At 43.7% G+C, this 18914-nt stretch overlaps 1 protein-coding gene across 8 annotated transcripts in view; it reads right to left on the bottom strand.

Annotated features, from left to right (window-relative positions):
* The window catches only part of FMNL2 (formin like 2), a 221459-nt gene extending 208162 nt beyond the window's left edge, over nt 1-13297 (bottom strand). For 6 of the 8 annotated variants that reach the window (XM_075829280.1, XM_075829285.1, XM_075829287.1 and 3 more), the window contains exon 1: nt 12809-13296. In XM_075829280.1, coding sequence (XP_075685395.1) covers nt 12809-12925 — 117 coding nt within the window. In that variant the 5' untranslated portion in view covers nt 12926-13296. Of the gene's footprint in view, nt 1-12808 lie in introns of all 8 variants that reach the window. The other 2 variants (XM_075829286.1, XM_075829281.1) reach the window with 1 other exon arrangement.
* Between the last annotated feature and the right edge of the window lie 5617 nt (nt 13298-18914).

Genomic DNA, 18914 nt, shown 5'->3' with positions numbered 1-18914 from the left:
TGCCATCACACCTTCATGAAGCAACTTAGCCGCCGCCCTATCCGGATACTCATTTAGATAAGGGGCCATCTTTTCCACCCTCACCGGCGACACCCCCTTGACCAGCCGCGTGCTGGTTACCTGACCTCTTTTTTCGCAGACATTTTGCCGCCCCGTGTGCTGCACCATTACACTCGGAACACACGTGCTTGAACTTGCACGTGGCCCCGAACTTGCACTGACCTTTATTAAATTGCCAGCAAAAACTCCGCCTTTCCCCCGCCGCTTTGTCCAACCTAACTAGACTGGCCTCCCTGGCCGGCGCTCCCGGGAAAGGACTGCCTAACCGGAGCCGTAACCCGTAACCAGAGAGCAATATCCTTCTGGTCCCACCGAATCGCCGGCCGAACCGCCTTCCGCTGACGGAATTGCTCATCGTATCTCAGCCATGCTTGACCCCCATACGCCCTGTGAGCCTCCCCAATGGCATCAAAATAACAAAACAACGCCGAACAATTTTCCGGCGCCTTTTCCCCTATCACACTAGCCAATATGGCGAACGCCTGCGACCAATTAACGAACGTCTGCGGGATAAGCCTATACCGCCGCCGTTCCTCCTCGTCCTTTTTACTCTCATCCCGCTTGCTCTTATCCAAATTAAATTTAGCGAGCGGCAAGAGAGAAAAAATTTCAACCTACTCGTCCTTCCAGATCCGCTCGCGCACCTCCTGCTTTAAATGCGCCCCCACCGAACCTTCAAAACAAACGTACACCTCCCCCCCGAGCACGATCATCAATACGCACTCGATCGCCATCCTTTTGTGCCTCGGTCTGTACCGACACCGCGACCGCCTCTCTAACCGCCATCACGGGACGCGCCTGTACCGATCCCACGTCCCTGGGGCCTTCCCAAACTATCGCAGGGGACACTTCCGTTACTACCGGCGCCGCGGCCCTATCTAGGCGCCCCACCAGCTCCCGTAAGCAACCCACTAAGTCCGCCAAACCCGCTCCGTCGCGTCCGCCCGCGCCACTACCGGCCCCCGATGCAATACTAGCAGCCCCCCCGCCGACACCCGACATAAAAATCGCTGGATAAGACAGAGATGGAGTTATACACTCACCGGGCTGCACAGGCGCTGTGTTCCCGTCAGCCGGACCATCCTGACCTCGACGATACACGTCCAGTTCACCTTCCTCCAGCTCTTCTCTCGCCGACGCTGTCCATCCCAACGACATCTGTGGAACGGGGATGAGGACGCGCTGACCGATGGGCCGGCAACCTGCCACCCGACCGCCGGGACCCAGACTTCCGACCGGACCTGTTGCCTCGACGTCGCTGCAGATCTAGGCGTCCGTCTAGACGATCCTGACGAAGCCTGCCCCCTGGCCGGAACATCACCAGGCGGGGCGGCCGTACCTTGTCCTCCAAATCTTCCATCTGATGGGGGAGGGGTGACAGGGAGCCCAGCCTGCGACTCCCTGCTTACCGCCGGACCCCGTCGCGGCCTGGGATTCCTGCCAGGACGCAGGGCCTGAGAAGGGGCGGTCCTCCCAGATGCCTGGCCTGCAGCGTCCGGGATCGGGCTCCCTCTGCGACGCCGTGTCCGCGGGACTGCCTCCGGACTGAGGCGCTCTGGAGGTCGGGACCGCCGAGAGGGACGGGTCGACCCGGCCTGCGTCGCCGTCACCCCCGGCAACGCTCTCTGCCTGCTCTGCGCAGGAGCGGTTGTTGCCGACTCCCCCCCCGCCGCCATAACCATGCTTGTAAGGGGGCCGGGGGAGGGGAGCCTGTCCTGTGCAACAGACCCCGAACGCCGGGCCCGACGTGGCGAAACGGCGTCCGGGATCTTAGTTATTGCAGCCACGGTCTCCTCTAGCCATCCGGGACCGTGGTGCACAGCAGCGGCCCGCAGCCGCTCTAACATTAAAGCCTCTGCCATCCTGAGAAGCACGGGCAACGGGGAGCTTACTATTTCTGTGTTACTCCTCCCGCTGCTTCCGGCTCAATGCCGAGAAACAGCGGGAAGCTCAGTAACTGCCCCCCGTCCCCCTTAACTCCTCCCCGTCCCCCCTCCAACTCCCTCCAACTCTCCCTCACCTAATTAACCCTTTCCCTACTAGGACGGTCATGTCGGCTTCCCTTAATCCCTGCAGGCTGCGTCCAGCCTCTTCTTTATATATATATACACACACATTATTTCTCAAATAGAATGCATTTCCCCTACATATTTCATTGCCTGGCATGTATCTGCCCATGAGGCACACACATGAGCCTCTATCGTAGGCAGAGCGAGATGTTTGGTCAGTCATTGTGAGACAATCGTCCCATCGGTCCTCTGTAGATACAGAAATGCTGAGTCTGTTGTGTGCAGCCGCGATCCTAACTCACATCATGCTCTGAGACAAAGGAAGCCCAGGACCACTCATCACTGCCAAGAGTATGTGGAGCCCAAATGTATTTGGCAGCAAGTAAACCCCATGGCTGCCAAATTATTCATTTTTTATCGTTTTTATTCAGATTCTTTAGAACATGTGTATACAATGCAACATTCAAAGACACATAAACAAAGTAACCATAACTACAAATAAAAAGTAACACAGGGTAGAGAAAGCCTAACATTCACCGAAAAATAATAATAATAATAACAACAACATATAAATGAATTACTACTATTTCTCTATTAGAAATAGTAATAATTCATATGTTGTTATTATTATTATTATTATTATTATTATTATTATTATTATTAGGGTATGTATCCACTACCCCCATGAATTTAGATATTCTGCTGGTCCCTGTTCGGAGACTCAAACCTCTGGGTCTTTACGATCAATGCATGCAAGTGATTGACAGATTACTTCAATATCTAAATCCACACCACCACCCATTAGAGAAAATGCATTAATACCTCACAGTGCCGATCTAATGTAAACTAGCACTAAAAGGTCAATCTCCCCATACAATACCTCCTACATCACAAAGGGGCACACTTCATTTTTAATTTAAAGGAGTTGCATAAGATTAACCTAATATGGCAACCTTGAAACAGCGCCACTCTTGTTCATGGGCTGTGTCCGGTATTGTAGTTTAGCACAATTCAAATGAAGTTGTGCCCTCTTGACCACCCGTATAATAATTGAACAGATTATACACTGCTAGAAAAAAATTCTATAAGCAAGTTTATTGATGGAGATTCAATTATATTGCGGTCCATAAGGATACACCACTCATGATGTTCCTATGTTTAACCCAGAAGATTTTGGAAATTTTATATAAAAAATTGATAAGTGTGGAAACCCATTACTATCACTTGAATGCATTGAATAAATATTAACCCTATAAGCAGGACATGGGGCAAGGACGGTATGATAGTTGCAATTGTTACATCAAAGAAACAATGCAATTTGAATTCAAATAGCTGGTCCTGTAACTAAGCCCCGCAACTTTGTAGCAAATAAGGACTAAATCCAACAAAGGGAATTTATTACCTTTTTTAAAAAAGTTGCAATTTGCGCCAAAAAAATAATTGTGACTTTTGATGCATTTACGTTGCTCCTGCCACTCTTCTGAAAATTGGGCTGGGCTTAGAGAAATGGGCATGGCCTCTAATGGACTGACATATTTTCTATAATTTATGCCAAAAACGGGCAAAATTATAGCGGAAATCTACGCCAGCTCATAGCTAGATTTCCCTTACAGGCAGACATACAACTCATTTATTAATGGTGTGCGTCTCTTAATAAATTAGGCACATCTCACTCCAGCTATCTTTATATTAAGACTGGCGTATGAAACTCCTCCAATGTATATAGGTGAACCCTCCCAATTACCCTCTATCAAAATAAGACACGACACCTAGAAATTGGTGAAAAGGCCACAGAAGCCCTTTATTAACGTAAAACCCATTTAAATCAATACTACTTACATTGCTATAAGAATTATGAATAAAATTTCATAAAAACACACTACGAACATTATCATAAATAATCCTGTAAACTAACCCTGATAGAAACATAGGCATTCCAAAATCCACTTGTATCATTCATTGTATTAACAGGTCTTCCACCTTACCCCCAGCCATGCTGCACCTGACCCGAGGACACCTGAAAAACTTTCATGGTTACCCTGCCTATCAGGAATTTACAAATCAAGCTGGCTTACCACCACCAAAGGGGTTTAAGTGCCCCAAATTCTCACTCCAAAATTTTCCTGACTTTTTCTACTATGTGCCTTTAAAGATCCCTCCTATTCCCGCTACCGTGACAGCTAAAGAACTGTACCCATCAGAGATTATATCAAGTCGAAATGCGCGGGTGATCTTCTCTTGCCCAGGTCCGGCGGGAAAGAGGCTCTTCCACTCTCCCCCTCTGGCCTTATATTTCTTTATTAACTATTCCTCCCAGTTTTACTGCTCACTAACTATTGACCTTTTGGTTACCATGCCAATTAGGAATTTACAAATCATGCTGGGTTATCACCACCAAAGTGGTAGAAGTGCCCCAAATTCTTACTCAAAAATTTTCCCGACTTTTTCTACTATGTGCCTTTAAAGATCCCTCCTACTCCCCCTGCTGCGACAGCTAAAGAACTGTACCCATCAGTGATTATATCAAGTCGAAATGCGCAGGTGATCTTCACTTGCCCAGGTCCGGAGGGAAAGAGGCCCTCTCTGGACTTACATTTTTTTATTAACTCTTCCAGTTTTACTGCCCACTAACTCCTGCCCACTAAAAATTGACCCTTTACTCTGATGTAAGTCCACTAACTTACTGTTCCTTACCACCACCTTGTCATGCGCCCCCCCATATTAGCCCTGCATTTCCATTCCGGGTGGCTTACTTTCCCCTTGTCAAAGCAGCGTGTCCCTACACAGTCTGACAATGTCACCACTGACTGCATGATGTCAGACTATGTAGTGACAGAACCCAATTGGTAACACCCAGTTGTCAAATTATTTTAAAATTTCTAGGAGGAATAACAGAGGAACGGTAAAACCTAGTACTAAGAAAATATGCTCCAGGATTGTTATATTATGGGGAATGCAGGTATATACCAAAACAGACATGTCAGGAGAGCTGACCAGTCCTCTTTTGTAGGAGGAAGATAAACATATATGCAGCCCATCCCATTTAATGTCCTAAATATCAGTACACCTCTGTGTTTCCATGGAGATTGGCAGAACATCCTTGGACCACTAGTTGTATATCAGTAGGAAGCCAAATACTGCCCACGACAAAGAATATATCACCAGGAGGCTCTGAAAAATGATTCAGTCACCGGACAATACATCCAACGCAACAACTGACGGCTGAATTTTGTGGTTTTTTTTGTATTCGCTCATTGCTGTAATGTATTTAATAACAATGGCACATAAATCATCCAGCCGCTGATTATTCATGATTGTGTAGAGAACAGGTAAACTGTGCAAAGTCCGCCCTAATGTGACCCTGCAGTGACCACTTCTGAAAAGAATGTACAACATACACATTATTTCCAGCAAAGTGGGTACTCTGCAAAAAGACGCACAATAATCCCTTTCATTTGAGCGTTTAAGATGAAGCTTGTGACTTTTCCACTAGGCTTTTCCCAGCACACAAAGGCCGGGAGCGAACTACATGCTCGATCTGACGTAACTGGTTCATACAAGCAAGGTCCAGCAAAGAAATAATTATTAAATGTGGACCGACCGTGATTTTAAGGGGAAGCGGTCACTCAACGGATTTCTTCAAATGAGTGAATCTACTAGAAGCCTTAATAACAGTAAAGGGCATCTTACAATATATTGATTGCATATTTTGGGATCTCTACTGGGTATGGTTTATAACCATTTCTTGTGTTTGGCCTCTTACATATTCGATATACGATATTCGGCCTGAGACATCGTTGATCGGCGCTCGTTTGCTCCTGTCACATGGAGCCATGGATGGGGACGAGCGGTCGTTACTCCGATCGCTCGTCCCCATACATTATTATCATGTCGGCAGCGCATCTTCCTGTTTACACAGAGAGATGTGCCGCCGACAACGATAATATTTTACTTTTTAAAAACTATACGACCAGCAGATGATCAAGCGTTTGCGTTTATACAGGGCAATTATCGGGAACGGGCGTTCTATGAACGCTTGTCTGCCCGATAATCGCCCAGTGTAAAAGGGCCTTAAGCTAGAGGGTATAAGTAAGCCAAATTGACTGCCCCAAAACCGCTCATTAAAAGGAGATTTGTCGAGAGTGGTCAGATAATTGGCTCCATGACCCTTTACTCGAAAGATCCCATGGAGCCAAACACATTATCCCTCACAGCCCAAAAGTTAAAATGGATATGCTCCATAACTATGGCCAAAACAGCTGCTATAGGGGTTGATGTGACCCATTGAAGTATAGGAAAGTCCCTTCTTTTGGTGTCTTTCTGCTGTTTTGCTCTACTATGTGGGTTCTCCTTTGTGCTGCAGATTCACTAGAAGACCCTACTACTATCAATCTTTCTATTGATGCTTGGATAACAGTATAGCTGTTTGCATTACTGTAGTTAAAGCGGTTGTCCCTTTTAAATAATCCTTTTTTGTTAGAATGGATAAGCTGATCACATTGATTGGAGCTCAGCGATCAGCCAAAAACGTTCAGTCAACACAGCATAAGGTGTTCAATTCTTCTGCAGCGCCACTACAGGGGAGATGAAGCATTACACAGTACTCATTGAAATCAATAGGCTATCCATGTAATGCATTGACACACCGGGTCCTCCAGAGCGAGTGATGATCTGTGAAACCAATTTCAGCTCTGACTAATAGATAAGCATCCTGCCTCGCACTCCACATTTTAATGTTGAGTATATTACAATTTCTTTAATTTTCCAATTTTTTGCAGGTCTTGTATATCTGTTGCTAAGTGCTGATAGCCATTGTAACAGCCATTGTAACAGCCTCTCTGCTCTCTTTTAGGGACCTAAAAAAAATGCAACCTGGGGCAAGTTTTTCATGCACTGTTGTAAAATATTCTAGGATTTGCAGCTGTTGAACGTAGCAAAACCACGTTTATACTGCATCTACTAACTTTTTTTTAGCAACACAGAGGCCCAGTCGGTGAGGGCGCATTGACACCTTTTTTTCCCTAAATAAAACCAGATAGTGAAACATAATTTTTTCTTCTAATCTGTTTTTATTTTTGGAGTGCAGATTTTATTATACTATTTTCTGTGAATTATTATGGGGCAGCCATCTTGCCTGAGCTGCTGTTAACAGCATTTAGAGATATGCATTACAGCAGGCACATGGACCATAGGAAACAATAGTCTGAAGCTGATCCATTGACTTTTTTGGGAGAGTTTTCAAGGCATGCTCTGTGACCAGTACAGAGGTCATTGTGCAGGGAGGGGGAGGAGGGGGTCTGTGTCCACCACCTATTGTCAATGGTGGATCCTGTGTTATCTATATAAAGGTGTTACCTGCCAGTGTAATCCTGCCTGTGATGATAATGAGAGGACTGCTGAGAAGTGATCTCTACAGAACAGGAAGGGTCAGTCTATCATGAATGGTGCATCCTGTGTTATCTATATAGAGGTGTAATCTGTCAGAGGTGTTACCGGTCAGTGTAATCCTGCCAGTGATGATGAGATGACTGCTTAGAAGTGATCTCTACAGAACAGGAAGTGTCAGTCTATTGTGAGCCTCAGTGGCCAGAGGGAAAATTGCAGGATTTCTGGATTGTTTTTTAAATAATGACATAGAAAATAAAAAAAATCACCAAAAATTCCTACAAAATATGTTTAACATAAAAACTTGGCTTAAACATTAGGTCATTTTATGATGACACATTCCCTTTAAAATCAGCTTTCTACTGTCTATTAGACTGCAGGTAAGGGACTGAGTTGATAAAATGTCATGTCTCCCAACTACTGGTGGATTCTAGGAGACATAAGGGGGATTTGAGAGTACAGTGTCCGTATACTGTTCTTGCATGGGGGCCCTCTGCTCTCTGTGTCCGCCCCTGTGTGTTACAATGGTGGTTTGTGTGAAACAATTTATGAACATACCCTAAGAATTTTGATGCTGGAAACCCTCATTGTAAATATTTTTTCCATCAACCAGGACAAAGAAAACGCAGTGAGATACTGTATACAACGAACATGAAATCTCCCCATCTCACATTCCACTGTGAAAAGAGGGGATTAGCACATGGAAGAATAGCTGGTGAGCAGGTCTAAAAACATCATCCAAATTAGCTTACATGTGACTTGTCAGCAGAGTGTGGAGCTCAGGGCACAGGACTACCTGACACAGACAGAAAGTCTGATGTATAAAAACTGCTGCAGACAAAAAAGGCTGAAGTGCCCACGGCCATCAATCAGATCACTACATTTAAGCGTGCCGATTTTGCCTATATAGAATCAAATATTTTCTGTCTATACCACCAAAATCATTGGTACTGCTTTTTTCCAAATTTTCTTGAATTTCGGCCAACACGCACCACTCATCTAAGGCCCACACGCACACGAACGTGCTTTTGCGGCCGCAATTCCTATTCCCGAAAATCCACGTGAGAATTGCGGCCCCATTCATTCCTATGGGGCCATGCACATGACCGTGGTTTCCACGGTCCGTGCATGGCCCAGGAGCCCGGACCGTGTTCTGCTGTCCAGGCTCATAGCAAATGCATTTGCAGGCGGCTCGCGGGTGACACTCGGCCCCCGGCCGACCCGAAAATCACGGCCGTGCACATGGCTACAAACGTGTGCATGAGGCCTAAAGAAGATAAGGTGTGAGGGAATTAGACATAGTATACGTCGCGACCGGCACTTCAATATTTCGCCTGATCTGCAGTGTTCTACATTCAAATGTCATATTCAGCCTCAGTCCTACTGTCCTGCAGCAGCTGGGAATGGCTGCTGTAATGTGATTACCTGTCCTTGAAGGTAGTGTCCCAGCCAGCGCAAGATGTAAGTGCCAATTTCAGATTTAATTCTTTAAAGTGCACCGGTAAACTGGAATGGTGCCCTCTGATTGGTTGCAACAGGGCCACTTTCTACTCCTAAAAGAAATTTAATCCATGAAGCCTGATGTTCCCTGTAAAATAAGCATGCTCCTGTTCACGCTGCCTATGGGGTCCATTCTGTCCGATTTTAGTTGTTTTTGACAGTCATAATAGTTTAATTTGCTGCGCATACATCTGCATTTGTCCCGCCCCCTTTGAGGTCCGTTTCGTGGAACAATCCAGTGAAAAATTTAACAACTGGGAGGAATGCAATTGTACATGGGAAAAATCATTCTGGTCCTGGCAAAATATCATTATATGTTGTCACTTAAAACTTTTTTGCCAATGTTAGCACAAGTATTAGATCGGGTTATCACATAAGGCCTTTACTAAATGACTGACTCTTTCATCTTCCAACTATTTCTTGCTAACCTACATTCAGTAGGTTAGCAATAAGTAGGGCACAGATTGTAAGGAGAATGACTACAGGATCAGACTACACAGTGTTTGTTAGTAGTCTGTTACCATGGAGACACATAGGTCTACGTAGGAACTATAGTTACAAAATGGTAGGAAATTCGTAATGAAGACTATGTGCACATTTGCATCATTTTTTTATTTTAATAAAAAATAGTCAGTGAATGCAGCACAATGCATTGCTACTTATGAATCAGGCAAAATTTGTCTCGTCTGCGTTTCACCAATGCGGGCGAATTTGTGCATATGGGACGATAGACTAAAATGCTGGGGGAAAAAGTGCCTATTTTCTGTAAAACTTCATACTGGTGCAGTTTTTGAGCATGTGGCCGTCTCATTCTTTCACAAGACAAACAAGAACTTACATGAACGGGTAAATTATCACTACAATTAAAAAGTTGCACGTGAAACAAGTAATGGAAAAACCGAAAGTCACTTTTGAGTATGCTCTGTTGTTTTTTGGACTACAAGTCCCAGCATATTTCACTAAGTGGAAAATTACAACCTTAACCCCGTAAGTCCAAATAATGCAGAGGCCACAGATTGGTAATGGTAGTCAGAGTGTGCTGAGCTGTGACGTGTTCATTTACGGCGGGTTAATAAGTCACCGGCAGTGCGAGAGTTCACTTGACATTGAAAAATTCTGCAGTCATCCATTTACAATGTGTTAGCGTCGCTGAATAACTTAGAACAGATTTACATGTGAAATATACACAAAATCGTAGCTCCGGCAAGAACCATCACCCACATGTGAGAGGGTGTGTAGTGACAACACGGCCATTGATAACAAGAATAAATACAGTCATTTACTCTTATCAGCCCATTCCCTTCCAGTGCCGAGAAAGTTTTGTGTTACAAAACTAACAGAAAATGTAGCTTTTCCTTCTAAAATAAATATACTGTAAGCCCCTGGACTGTCCTCTTCCAAGTTGTTCTCAAAGTTTATTCAGTTATTACCTGTTTCAGGGAATGCTGGGTGACAACCAATATGGCCTCCATTACATCTCTCTAAAGGCTCTTTTACACGGATAAATCGAACGAATGCTGATCAGCGATAATGACATGTCGATCGATGCTCGTTTTGCTCTATTTACATGGAGCAATAATCATGGCTATATGGCACACCTCCCAACTTTCAAGTATCACAAAGAGGGACAACCGATGCGGCGTGCGCAGTGCGGCAATTTTTTTTCTTTTAAGCCATGCCTCTAATCCCGCCCAATACCCACCCATACACACCCGGTTCAGCCCACACAGCATCATGCTCCCATAGTGCTTCCCACACAGTATAATGCCCCATAGCTGCCAACATACAGTATAATGCCCCATAGCTGCCACCATACAGTATAATGCCCCATAGCTGCCAACATACAGTATAATGCCGCCATAGCTGTCACCATACAGTATACAGCCCCATAGATGCCCCCATGCAGTATTATGCCCACACAGATGCCCCTATACAGTATAATTCCCACACAGATTCTCCCATGCGGTATAATGCCCATACAGCTGCCCCATGCAGTATAACGCCCAAACAAATAGCTGCCCCATGCAGCATAATGCCCCTATAGCTGCTCCAAATAGTATAATGCCCAATACAGTATAATGCCCCCACAGATGCCCCCATACAGTATAATGCCCCCACCATATCTGCCCGATACAGTATAATGCCCCATAGCTGCCCCTATAGAGCTTAATGCCCCCAAAGCTGCCCCCATACAGCATAATGTCCCCATAGCTGCCCTTATACAGTATAACGCCCCCTTAGGTGCTTCTAGTGCCAGTGCCCTTGTAGATAGTGACACAGTGCCCATGTAGATAGCACCACAGTGTCCCCTGTAGAGTGTGCCCCTATATAGCGCCGCAGTGTCCATGTAGATAGTGACAGTGTCCATGTAGATAGCGCCACAGTGTCCATATAGATAGTGCCACCCCCCCCCCCCCTCTGAACAGCGCCATTGGGACTCCCTCTAGGAGCGGAATCTCCAGCCAGAGCATAGGCCGGGATTCCGCTCTTAGAGGGAAGCCCTGATGGTCATGGAAAAGGATATAAAAGTTATTTGTAAGGACAGAGAAACTAGGAGAAAGACCATGCTTAGTTTTTTTTTATCAGAGGGGTCTCCAAATTTGTGGTCTTGTGAGATGCCGGACTATCAGTATGTCTCGCTGTCAGATTAATACAAGTATTACCAGTACAGGTATTATGTGCTACTGTATATAAATACAGGTTGAATGTAGCATAATTCCGGACCACCAGCACCTATGATGTGGCTTGTGGTGTAACTCTAGTAAAGAGCCACTTCATATTGTTAACACATTGAGTGTAATCTAAACATTATCACGTTACACACAGAAAAGCGGAAAGTGCTGAGCGTAATCCCAGTTCACACTAGGTAGGAGTTGTAGTTTGACACCATTTTGCATGAACCTGCTTGGAGGCCTGATTATTCCCCTATAGTCTGAACTGTCCCTCCTGTCAATCACACATTGAAGCGCAGGCTCTTGTATATAGAATTACAATCACTTCACCTTTATGGACTGGAACTGAGTAAATACCAAGTGCACTTGTAGTCAAGAAACAAGATAAAAGTATATATTTAAAAATAAAACTCCTAGGACTTCAAAGGGACTCCACACCCCAATGTGTCCACACGACTATAGGGCTGGGGGACAAATTATGTCATTCATTGCTGCAAGTTTCCCAAAAAATCAATGTCCATTCTGAGATTTCTATTGGATTGTTTGGGTTGTTTGAGATGTGAAGGTTCTGCTGCAAATCTCAGATCACACAAAAGTTGTGGTCAATTGCAACTTTTGTCCATTGACGTGCACATTGTGCGACTCAAGAGTATAGAACATGTCGTGTGACTAAAGGTGTCAACTAACTCCAACCAAAATTAATATTGTCACCTCGGTCATCTTACTACCTCCGAAACATGGATACTTCATATCTCACTAGGCTTTTTGTAGGTCATGGTCCTTGGCAGTCACTGACTTTCCATTTCAAGACCTGACACCCTGTAGATGTTAATGAAATGCAGATTAGTCTTGACACCCCCTCCTCCTTCTCCTCCACCATTGAGCAGTGTCTTTACAGTGTAACATCTCCACATGGGACATCATCCCATGTCTTCTACGACAAAGAAGGAATCCCCTTTGATTGAATAGGCTGGAAGGATCTAGGAGAAACGTGCTTAGCTGAACCACCCCCTTGCAAACAATCAAGACAATGGGGCTTTTCTCCAAGGCAAAGAGAAAGCAGCAATAATATCTCAACCTAAGAAGAAGGTGCAATGTGTGGAAGACTTTCAGGAGAGGACAGCAGAGCAAGCATCAACATAGACAAGACACGGAGGACCAAGCCGGGTACAATGCACTCACCAAAACGATGGCAAACCTCTCCTCCAGTTCACCTGGTTCAGGCATGGGCAGCTTAAGGGGCATATTATGTGCCTTGAAATCAGTCTGGTTAGAATCCATGCTGCCTGCATTCCCCATGATGAGCAGCCTGGGTGAAGGCCACCTCCACACCTCTCTCCTGGCCACAGGAATTAACAAGTCACCAACACACAGCTGCTTGTCCTTCTCCCCACCTCCCCAAAGTGTCCAGCAATCCCAAACCCAGCAGCAGATGGGAACAAATCCAATGCAATAATAGATCCAAGGCTCCTTCTAGCACATAGGTAGCTCCTGCACCTTCCTGGCCCTGGGTGACCTCCAGAAAAAGCCCAGCTTGATACCTAGACTAGTGTTTGGAGGCACGGATGGCATCTGCATGTTGCACAATTTGCACACCACTCCCCGCTTGGTGCTGCTTGCTGCTAGTGTGAGGAGCACAAGAGGCTCAGGGCAGCAGCAGCCTGAATGCAACATGGAAACTCCCTTTATTGTCCAAGGGAAGAGACAGAGGCTCCCTCTAGTGATCCTACAGCTCTGTCTATGGAGAGGTGAAGGCAGCAGCAGTGGCTGTAAGGACAGAATGACAGCTCCTGCAAATCCCCCTATATTAGGTTATTATATAATTCACTGGCATTCATAGAGCAGTGCTAGTTTACAGATAGAAAAGGGGGGACTAATATTAGCTGGATCAGCAAAATAAATAATAATGTATGTATGTACAGTATATTAATACTATTATTATTATTATTATTATTATTATTATTATTATTATTATTATTATTATTATTATTATATTATCATGTTATGTTATTATTATTGGTATTATTATTAGCATATTATTTATATTATTATAATCATATTATTGCTGCTGTTTATTGTTATTTTATTATCACTATTATCATCATCATCATATTATTATTATTATTATTATATTATTGCATTATTATTATACTATTATATTAATAGTATTATTATCATCATCATATTGTTGCTGCTGTTGCTTATTATTATTATTATTATTTTATTATTATTATTATTATTATCATCATCATTATATTAGCATCATATTATCACATAAATATGATATTATTGCATTATTATTATTATTATTATTATTATTATTATTATACTATTAAATTATTAGTATTATTATCATCATCATATTGTTGCTGCTGTTGTTGATTTTTTTATTATTATCGTTCATTATTATTATATTAGCATCATAATATATTATCACATTACTATTATTATTATATTATTATTACATTATCATATTGCTGCTGCTGCTGCTGTTGTTATTATTAGTGTCATATTATTATTGGTATTATATTATTCTAATAGTGTTTTTAATATTATTATTATTATTATTATTATTATTATTAATAATAAGAATTATAATAACAAAGATTCTTAATAAATAACACCTTTAATCCATCACAGAAAAAAATAGTACGTAATATTGTTGTCATCCTATAGGAATAATAATAATTAATAATGATAATAAAATGAAAATAATATCACTATAATATCAAAACAATAATAATTCCTAATTAATAAATAATAAAATGATTCTCTCCAGAAAGAATAGGGAGCTTGACAAGAAATAGTAAATAATATTGTGGTTATCTTCTAGGATATAATAATAACAATAAGTATATAGTAAAAATAAATAAAAAATAATACGTAATCTTTGTGCACTCTACGTTTATGCCCTACGTTTAGCATGTATGTCAGCAAAGCTCCCGACGTTCACACTAAACGTGTCCATAGTTTTCCATCAGCCTTTGGTATACACCATTATACCTTTTTTTGTAGAATGGAATAGTGTAGTACACTTCGCTATTCCATCCCGCGGGATCCAACAAAAAATAACGTATACCACTCTGTATATGTTATTTTAACATGGAAGCCTATGGGTGACATATACCACTCTATGGCATACATTACAGGTAAATGTTTAACGTATACATCATGGACTTTTCAAGTTCTTTTTTTTTGCATGACGTATACTTTAAACGGATGGTATGTTAGTCTATGGGTGACAGATGCATTAGACGTGTGCCTAAGGGGGGATTCACACGAACGTGTATTCGGTCCGTGCGGGCCGCGTGGTTTTCACGCGCCACGCACAGACCAATACAAGTCTATGGGGCAGTACAGACAGTCCGTGCTTTTTGCGCAGCGTTTGTCAGCTGCGCAAAAAACGCGACAGGTTCAATATCTCCGTGTATTTCGCGCATCACGCACCCATTGAAGTCAATGGGTGCGTGAAAACCACGCAGCTCGCACGGAAGCACTTCCGTACGAACCGACTGAAACAGCGCACCAGCTGTCAAAAGGATGAATGTAAACAGAAAAGCACCACGTGCTTTTCTGTTTCCAAACATCCAAATGGAGTGTCTTTGAGATGAGCGAACCCGGACAATCGAACCGAACTTCACCGGGTTCGGCCGAACTCGTTTTGGCCGAACCCGGCAAAAAAAAATTCCGGTACGCGACGTCAGGAGATAGTCACTGTCCAGGGTGCTGAAAGAGTTAAACTGTTTCAGCACCATGGACAGTGACTACCGATCCCAATAAACATGAACCTCTAAAAAAAAAAGAAGTTCTGACTTACCGATAACTCCCGGCTTCTTCCTCCAGTCTGACCTTCCGGGATGACAATTCAGTCCAAGTGACAGCTCCAGCCAATCACAGGCCAAGCACAGGCTGCAGCGGTCACATGGACTGCCGCGTCATCCAGGGAGGTGGGGCCAGATGTCCAGAGGCGCGTCACCAAGGACGCGTCACCAAGGCAACGGCCGGGAGAGAAGTTCTCGGTAAGTACGAACTTTTTCTTTTTTTTTAACAGGTTGCTGTATATTGTGTTCGGCATTCACTGTCGAGGGTGCTGAAAGAGTTACTGCCGATCAGTTAGCTCTTTCAGCACCTTGGACAGTGACGGGCGTCGACTAGCCTCATCTCTATGATGGCGGCTGCGCGAAAATCACGCAGCCGCGCATCATACACGAATGACACACGCAGCTGTCAAAGGTTTTTTGCGCGCGCAAAACGCTGCGTTGTTTGTGCGCGCAAAAACGCAACGTCCGTCTGTATCTGCCCTAAGAGTGGCATCCGTCACCCATAGACTATAATGGTATCCATTTAATGTATACGTCATAAACATGGTCATTAGAGTTAATGACTTGTATGTTTAGGGTATACTGTCAGGGTATGTTCACACGAGGGCGTCCGTAATGGCTGAAATTACGGGGATGTTTCAGCCTGAAAACATCCCTGTAATTTCAGCCGTAACGGCATGTGCAGGCGCTTGAACGCCGCGTCCATTACGGACGTAATTGGCCCTGCTATTCATTGGAGTCAATGAATAACGGCTCCAATTACAGCCAAAGAAGTGACAGGTCACTTCTTTGACGCGGGTGTCTATTTACGCGCCGTCATTTGACAGCGGCGCATAAATATACGCCTCGTGTGAACAGACAAACTTCTGCCCATTGCTTTCAATGGGCAGATGTTTGTCAGCGCTATTGAGGCGCTATTTTCGGACATAATTCGGGGCAAAAACGCCCGAATTACGTCCGTAATTAGTGCGTGTGAACATACCCTTATACTCTATGGCATCTATCACAGCCTACATTTAATGTATACATCAAACATAAGGGATAAAACGTGGTGTGCACAGTGCCTTACTCTGAGATAGAAAAAGGTGCTGGATTAGCAGTAGTAAATGACGATGATGATAATAATGATACAATAACAATAAAATAGTGCTAATATTTAGTGTGTAATAAAATGTATCAGCTCTTTGTTAGCAATCGATAATAATACGTTTTCAAGCGAATAACAGCAAATCCTGACAGTCCGAATTAACATATAATGGGGTCCATCAGTTTCCATCAGGGTTATGATCTGTTTTACAGCAATAATAGAACTGCAGACTACACTTTTCCTGCTGTCAAAACTATCAGAACCCTTGACAGATACTGCATAACACAGATGTGAATAGAGCCTTAAAAAAATAATTCCATTCATTTCTCTGGTAAGCAAAATGATGCATAATTGTATTCGTCCGTATCAGTTCAGTCAACCGGTGTCCCAGGTACAATGGAAATGAATGTCATCTGTCGACGAGGCGTACACACCATAGCTGTAGACCACGTGGCTGCTATCCTGGAAAAAGACCAAGTTGGCTGCACCGCTTATTTTAATGGGTGGTGAGAACCTGTGCAGGGGTTTCCTCTCCAAAAAAGTTAGTATTTAAGGATGTGGGGAATTAACCCAAGGATCATGTCCATTGGTCACAGGTGTATAGGGTTGTAAACCAGTGCCAGAAAGGGGGGGGGGGGCATTTTAGCCTTTGCTATGGGTCCCCCTCTATGATATCTAATTTGGCGTAGAAGATTGCAAGTGAAGTCTAAGGGTCTGTTCACATCTACATTGGGGAGCCCGTTAATACAATGGCGGAAACAATAGCGCAGCATTCTGCGCTATTGTTCCCGGTAAAACCACGGGAACCCGACGGAACCCATTAAAGTCAATGGGTTACGTTGAGTGCCGGTTGTTCAACAGAACTGGCGCTTCTGGTATTTTCATTGTTCTGCTCCTTAGACGGAGCAGAACAATGGAAACTCGAATGCAGATATGAACAGGCCCTAACCAATATGTAAATTTGTACTTTTTGCTCCATGTGAGAGTTTCCCCATGGTTGTAGAATAGCCTATAACCTCTGTTTGTTTAGTAAATATCTGCTTCTTATACTATGTACCACGTAACAGTCTGATTAGTGTAGCAGGGAAGGCATGATGTGTCTCCTCTGCATTTCTATATGCAAAGATCATAGGTATCAGTGATCTATTGGTAACATAAATCACTGCTAGGCCTCATGCACACACCATTGTTGTAAAGATCCGTATAACGGCGACCATAGAAACCTATGGGCTCACACTGTACCTCCTACAGAGGCAAGCAGAGTTCAAATAGAATATGTCAGAAACAAATCGTGGCATACTCCATCTCATGCTGTATTATTGAGTCATGATATTGCAGAGGCTCGATATTGAGGCACATGGAGCCATATGGACATAGGTGTGCCACCATACAGGTTTCATGGCGTGGCATGCATTACCTTGACCTCAACATAATGAAATAGGGATGAGGTACAACCAGCATCTCCCCTGCCCATCAATGGAAATCCAGTCGAAATATTTTGACATCATAGATTTCGATGGCAATTCTCCAATGGCAAGTGCTTCGGCAACTCCCAACACCTCCCCCTTAATATTGATTGACAGCTCTAGTGTTGCACCACCTGCTGCACACGATGACGTACCACAATGCTGGAGCCGTCAATCAACACCAAGGGGGAGGAGTTGGGCAGGGTTACAAAGCGAGACTTACTGGGATTGGCACCTCTTTTGCATACAGCAATAAAGTTAATTTTCTCAGCAATGAAGATGCTATGAAGGGACACAAAGGTATGTGTCCTCATTTTTTTCGTTTATGTTAGGCCTAATTCTGCTGATAGATTCCCTTTAAGACTATATGATATCCGGAGTGGCTCCAATTCAGGTTTGGTTTAAGCAGGGCACATAGGAACTAAATCAAACCGTATCCGGTCATAAAAGATGTTGGGGGTAGTTGGAGGCTTAATAATTATATGTTAGTCACTACCTGCTCCATTAGGACACAGCTGTGATAAGTGAATGCAGTATAGCTGAATTGTCTATAGGTAGTCTAAGGTAGTATGAAACCCACTTCTTGTCTCATCACAGGCTAAGGCTGCTGTTTCGGCCATCTCCCATATTTTACACTGCAGCTCTGCCTGATCTGATTGGCTACTGTGTATTAGCACAAGCCCGTTCAAGCTCATCAGAAAGAATGCAGAGCTTCATTTTATTGCAGCAAATTTATAATGAACATAAATATAAATAGGCCATCAATATAATGAAAGATATCTCAGGATACAGTATCTCCACACACGACCTCTACTCTGTCAGTGACTTTCTCCTCTCTACATCCCTAAAAAAACATTGGGCCAAATCAGGCACCAGGGCATAGGGACAACTACAACCTCTGCACCCCCCTATAG

The sequence above is a fragment of the Rhinoderma darwinii genome, chromosome 6, assembly GCF_050947455.1.
Source record: "Rhinoderma darwinii isolate aRhiDar2 chromosome 6, aRhiDar2.hap1, whole genome shotgun sequence".
Taxonomy (NCBI): Eukaryota; Metazoa; Chordata; class Amphibia; order Anura; family Rhinodermatidae; genus Rhinoderma; species Rhinoderma darwinii.
The sequence above is the reverse complement of the archived record's forward strand: the minus strand, read 5'-3'. Positions and strand labels throughout refer to the sequence as shown.